The following is a 6,730-nucleotide window of genomic DNA, read 5'->3' as shown; positions in this document are numbered from 1 at the left end:
TCGAAAGGTAGCCACACAACGGTACCCCTGGGAAAGTGTGCTTGGTACGAAATTTAGCGATTGCAGCGCCACCTAGGGGCTGTACCCCATGTCAGCGGCAAAACTTTTCATGTTTTATGGAAAGTTCATACCGTATATATAGACTTACACAAATGAAAATCTATTTGGCCCACTTAGACTTAATAGAAAATTTACGAGCATTCAAAAGCTCACTCAGGTGATTTTTCGATTTCGGCTTATTTTGACCCTCAGCTAGACTCCTCGCTAGACCACTTAGGCCTATGGCGCTTAACCCTCGGTTCCCCTTGATTTGACAATAATTTAACGCAATCACAACGAAAAATATTCGCACACTGGAACTTTATTGATGGTTCTCAATAAGAAACAAACAAATTCATTTGCGACCATTCTAATCCAAGGGCAAAACATAATAGCACTGATATGGCTTCGCCATACAAATCGTCTCTTTTTTTGCAAGGAGTTCTTTCTTCTTTGACAACCTGCCAGTGATGAGCATCTTATTAGTGAACGGAACATGTATTAATTCGCTAAAGCTAAAGCTCTTCGTAGGTGTCTTCTTAGATCAATGTAAAGATGGATAGCCTCTTCTGGAGTATTAGGGGCCCTGCGTCCAGCGGCTCCCATAAGTAAACAGGCATAGTTGAAGAGGTCCTCATCGCAAGGATAGTTGTCATTGAAGAGACATTCCTCCTTACACACATTCACCCTATCCCGATCCACTAGTTTCAGGTAGTCCATAGTGTTGTACAACTGTGGAAGCTCAAACATCGTAAGGGGTCTGCCATACGCCAAATGCTCGTTTGTTCTTCCTAATCCGCTGTCCATCCCACACCTCCGCCATTTTGTCCAGATCGTCCTGTATTAAAGCACAAGCAAATTTGAATAAACAAGTCAGTTTCCATCGAGCCGGAAAAAATTGAACTCAAAAAAGTATCCGCCCCCCCCAAAAAGCATCCAGTTTCCGGTTACCGCGCGCGTCTAGACATGAACGAATTATGCGGGTCGGCAAAAATGAAACAAAAAAGTTTTTTTATTTGCAAGAAACTGGTTCCCCAATCTCGCCAAACTTGTTTGTGTTAATGGATTTCTCATGCTGCGTATTTAGATGTGGTTTATGAGTAATACTTCGCGAATCCAAAAGCATGGTCACGTCGTCTACCAAAAATAAAAATGTAGGGAAAACCGCCCTGTCCATGCGTCACCTTTGGATCCAACTTGTGACCAGAAACAGGAGATTTTTTGGCCTAAAATACCAATGAGAGAAATGAATTGGATTGACATGGACATCGAGAAAAGGATTGACCAATAATAATCACCCTAAAGGCTATCTAATATCCTCAAACGAAGATAACCGTTATATACACACCTATATATATCATTCTCATAAATGTAAATCGACTCAGCTCTTTGTCTAGAATGTCTCCCAAGAAGTAACCGTCATCCTTGACGCATCGAAGTAAAGTCATCCAGAACTCTGTGCATTCTTTCCTCAATTGACCCCACCAACACTCGATGCGTTGGTTAGCAGTACCCTTCTCAGTAAAGAATCTATGCCCCACCGAATCCGTAGGAATCTTTGGAAATTAAGTACATGTCCATTCTCCGTCCCAAGATCAGTCCTGACAACAGTTGGGTAGCCACCATATTTTTAATGGCATTGATGAAAAAACACCGATAAACTCAGGGTCATTCGTAGTGGCATTTGCTTCCAACCAAATGATTTTTCGGGAAAAACCATGTATATATCCACTTATGCCCACTCCATACGGCTGGAGTTTATCATATGATTCTATGTGCCAAATAACATTTGGTCCTCGCCCACAGTATCTGCGATACACAAGCCTTCGTCTTCTGCGCAGTGAAACACCTTCTGGATCAAGACGGTGTAACAATCTCCACACTGTATGTCTGCGTACAACAAAGCCCACCTGAAGTAATCTGCGATGCATAAGCCTGTAACCATGCAGCTGGCCACATTGCTGAGGCTGTTCTCGAAGGAACCTTACAACATCAGCTAAATCAGATTGATTCTTCCGACGATATAGTCCAAGACGCTGCAGGTGTCGTTGTAGGGTGCGCTCACTCAGCGCAACACCATGGACTGTTGATAAAGTTGCAACAGTTTCAAGGTGGGTGTCGCCGAGTCGGAAGTAATTCGTGATGAGGGCGTCGAGGTCCATGATACTTGAAACTTCAAAAGAAATGTACAGCACAACATTAAATTCGTGCAGCACAGTGTAAAACAGTTAAAGACTAATCCGAGGAACACTGAAATTTGTATACACATATGGACTGGCAATGAGGTCAAGGTGGACGTATGCAACCCGAGGGACTGTGGGTGACCAGAAGAGAAGGCCTTGGGAAATAGGACCCTCTTCTGATCACTCACAGGCCCAAGGAGTGCATATATGTCAAGTATTGACCGAATTATGGCAGTCCATATGTGTTTTAGAACACACCTCACTCCAAACAGGCAGCCGTTTCATCACGTTCAGATACACTGCCCAATAAGGACAGCTTTGTTGCCATTGTCTGCACAATACGTGTGCGCACCCATGCGCTCAAGAAAGTACATAGAGATAAGATTTCCGAGAGGTGGTCGAGCGCTTCGGTATCTCAATTGGATGGAGTTCGTGTAATAAGACCCAAAGAGTCGGGCTTCGAATCGTGTCAAAATTACGTATTGTCGTAACTTTTTTACATTCTAATTAATGGCTTAAGAGGATATTTGTATAAAGGGAAATAAAGCCACTTTTTATTTCGTCACAGTTCCACCTTTCTTCTAATTTGTGGCTTTGGATGATTTTTTTAACGGGAAGTAAAGTCCGTGTTTCACCCGGTCTGGTTCCTGTCTTACAAACACATTTGACACCACGAGCGGGGCTAGCGCGGAACCAGACTAAGCAACAAGGCTGTCATTAACGCGCAGTTCAGATACGTCCATCGCCATTTTGAGCTAGCTCTGGATGAATGATAACACTTGGCAACCTCTAGAGGGCGCACTTTGGATCTTGAACTAGCCGGTGTCGCGTGAAAATCCGACTCCGTGAAATGTGGACTCATTGGTCGTATCGCGCAAGTGCAATTATGCTAATTAGCTGATACGTCAGCGAGTGACGGTTGACGTCAGAGGGATTATCCAATAAGAGGGAAAAGGAGTCCGATTGTCATAGGGGTCGGATTTTCATATGACACCGGTGTTTATACGTACTGGGAGGCCCCACTAACGGCGTCTAATTTTGTTCCTTGGATTAGTCTATTCACCGATCCGAGGAGCAATATCAGAAGCTATTACTGCGGTGGTGTCACGCTCACCCGCATGCTGCGCGTATTCTTAAAGATGAGACGCGCGCGCATTGAGGTATGTAATTAGTAGAGGGAGCATGGAGCACGCGCGTCCCACTTGAACGCGACGCGGCGGATACCGCAATAAGAGCTGGGGACACCTCAGTAATGGCTGCCGCCGGATTTGTCTATATATATGAAATATTTGAATACTAACAACACTTTTAGAATTACGCACATTTCTTTTTAGAAACTTGCATGCTATTGCATAATCTCGTCTTTTCAGTCGCGGGGAAATCACGTTAACCGACAAAGTCATTAAAAAATCACATAATTATAAACATCCACACAATTTTGTTTGTTATACGCCATAAACTGACCAGTTTGTGTGATATTTTTTATTCAAGTAGCACACAGGTTCTTTTATGATGCTTTACAATCTGAATGTACATACAAAATGTGGTATTAAAAAAAACTAGGGTTACGAGAAACTTTAAAAAATAAAAGTTTCACCTGCATGCCCAATAATATGCAATGCAAATTTATATATAATTTATAAATTAAAATGGCGCTTTTATTTCGATAACAGTTTACTTTCAACCAAAAGATAAGATGTGTTATAATACAAAATATAAAATTTGGGGGTGGGGATTTCAGGAAATGTGCCTTTAACAAAGTCTCACCAGTGCAAGAGGTGGGGTGGAATCGCTGCTTGATGTAAGGCGAAGTAAAATAATATGTGTTAAGCGTATCCCCGCCTCCTTATTGAAGGCCACCTCCTTTTGGGGGAGGTTGAAAACAAACAGGAAAACTACCTTTTTTCGAAATTGGGACGGATAGATTGCATTTCAGCCCTTAAATAGCCGATGTCACATACTGAGTCCGACTGGGGACCATTTAAAAAAGAAACATTGAAAAACAGCTGCCTTCTTGAAAAATAGGCTTGAAAAAGGACGCTGAACATTTGTTTTTTAAACTTTGCGTAAGAATATTTACAACGCAAAACGTAACTTTCATAATACAAGTAATCAACGTTTTCTACACTACTGCATATTTTGCCCATATTTTGTCGTTGCATAGGGCTACATTGTACTTTGTTGCGTCTAGAGTAAACAATCCTTTTCTTTCTTACAATGGTGTTCATTTCGTTCATCTACAGAACTTTAGAATAGTACAAGTTAACAGTACAAAACATGTTAATTTTAACATTTCGATTATTTCAAGCTTTAATGTCGTCTATGTCATCCTGCCCACCTCAATTTTGGATCGACACCAATTGTGTCAGGCTACTCACCTTTTCCCAATCTAGTTTTTAGTCGCCACGTCTCGTCTACTGCTGATTCTGTCGACTTCCAGGCTTAAAATTGCAAGTAACGTGGAGCCTACTGATCGGCACGTTCAAAATAGCGACACGGATATGGTCTTGCTGTCAATTTATCACAACGGTACGGCGATATATCGCCATAAAGTAAAGCGATATAACGCCATTTTACGGCGATATAACGCTATAATAGGGCGATATAACGCCATAGTAGGGCGATATAACACCATAGTACGGCGATATAACGCCGAAAGAAAAAGGGACCGTGTGTAACGCATTGGCAAATACGAGCCACCGTACGTTTTAGCACGTTCTTCAATTTCTGCTTTATTATCATTCAGTTTGGTATCTGCTTTATTGCAGATCTTTTCTTTCATCTCATTAAACGTTTTTCAATTCACTGGTGATTAACACAAAATCTTCGTGACTAATGTCAGCGTCATTGATCGCTTGCGATACATACTCATTGATCGTATTTAACTTTGCGTCACAAAGCATCCGGATCTGTTTGCGTTTTTTGGTTTTTCTGGACAATTTACGACTTGTTTATTTCAAAAGCACAAATGTCCCAAAGGCACCAATGGCGAGACCATCCATAACTAGCTCGATGGGTGCAAAGATAACCCCATTAAAGCAGGGATACCTATTGCGGCTGAATTAGTAGAGGTTTGAGAGTTCAACCCCAGACACCCCTTCACCTCACCCCCAGTTTACCAAGAATACTGAACTACACCACGGCAAAATCGAAACAGTTCAAGACCCCTGACTCGCTTTTTAAAAATTAAAAAAAGCCGTTACTATCTGCACTCTTAAAATAATAGAAAACCGGCTCCGACGTCATAAGACCGACATTCAATTTTGCCAAGCCATAGTTTTAGATTACTTAGAAAAAGGCCGATGAGGTGAAGGCCCGGCCGTCTCTGAAACCTCACACCTCTACCACTACAGTTATGAAGAGGCGCGCCGATCAAAAATTAGATAAATTTCTCAACATTTTTCTAAAAATCAAATGACTCTAACTTTAGTCACTAAATTTGAATACGCCAAATTAGTCTCTGCTCACGCGACATGGTTAATCGTCAACGGCCACGAATTGCAACGAGATTTAATTGAGCAGGCAAAGATAGACGTGCAAAATCAAAGGCATCGCATTTGTTTAGTGAGAAAGACTAAGACCGGTAAACAAGTTTAAAAGCCTAATAAAATTTTTATTCCTGATGATGCGCCGTTTAAAAAAAATTGAGATACAATAGAAATAAAAATTTGAAAAATCATGATAAACCATAAAACAAACGTGAATTGTTATTTTTGCAAAGACACGGGAAATTCAATTGACTTGATTGATTCGTACGACTGCTTGCGCTGTGTAAATTCCGGCCGTTTATTTCAATGCATCGATTGCAAAGAGTGTCAACGATTGTCACAAATGCAACAACTGCACCAAATGTAATAATTGCTCTACTTGTGACGATTGCTGTAGATGTATATATTGCGTATATTGTTTAAATTCCTACGACTGTCAAAATTCAAATGCCTTGGACAGTTGCGAAGACTGCTACTAGTGCAGCAGTTGTATAGTATAGAGTGTTTTGGTTGCACCGCTTGCACCTGTTGCGTAAATTGTGTCGAGTTGGAAGGAATGGATCACGTGGTGCTCGTAAACGGCAAGCATAAAAAGCTGCGACACGCGCCGAAAATGATTCACTACCCGATTCAGCTACAAAACTCGATTCCGATTTATACAAAATTGGGTTAATAATTGAATACGACGTAGACGTTGAAAATTTAATTAAAGTAGAAATCCCACCCGAGTCAATACACGCGGCCGAATAAAAATGGGAAATATCTCTGACAAAAGTTGGGAAAATCAGAACCATGACAACCCAAGCGTATATCATTTCAGACGACTACCGGCGTCTCAATGCAGGCATCTGCAATCCCAATGTCACCTGTGGGCCCTCTGACCCGAGTCCTTTAATCATTACAAAACCAGTGATTAAAGAAGGCACTCACGTGAATCAATGCAGCTCACCTATTTTTTATCATCACAACGGCCAAAATAATCATTTTGAGGCAAAATAAATTGCAGCTTCAAATAATTTA

The 6,730-nt window shown here is 41.3% G+C and overlaps 1 protein-coding gene across 1 annotated transcript; it reads right to left on the bottom strand.

Moving 5' to 3' along the window:
* Positions 1 to 320: 320 nt before the first annotated feature.
* LOC110990810 (uncharacterized) lies at positions 321 to 2,351 on the bottom strand. The gene is made up of 2 exons (XM_022255909.2): positions 1,950 to 2,351; positions 321 to 877 (listed from the first exon to the last, which is right to left on the bottom strand). Exons 1-2 carry the CDS (start codon positions 2,199 to 2,201, stop codon positions 782 to 784), a joined length of 348 nt encoding a protein of 115 aa, XP_022111601.2. The 5' UTR covers positions 2,202 to 2,351; the 3' UTR covers positions 321 to 781.
* Between the last annotated feature and the right edge of the window lie 4,379 nt (positions 2,352 to 6,730).

The sequence above is a fragment of the Acanthaster planci genome, linkage group LG10 (assembly GCF_054643075.1).
Source record: "Acanthaster planci isolate LZ-2023a linkage group LG10, COTS_SCS, whole genome shotgun sequence".
Classification (NCBI taxonomy): domain Eukaryota; kingdom Metazoa; phylum Echinodermata; class Asteroidea; order Valvatida; family Acanthasteridae; genus Acanthaster; species Acanthaster planci.
The sequence above is the reverse complement of the archived record's forward strand: the minus strand, read 5'-3'. Positions and strand labels throughout refer to the sequence as shown.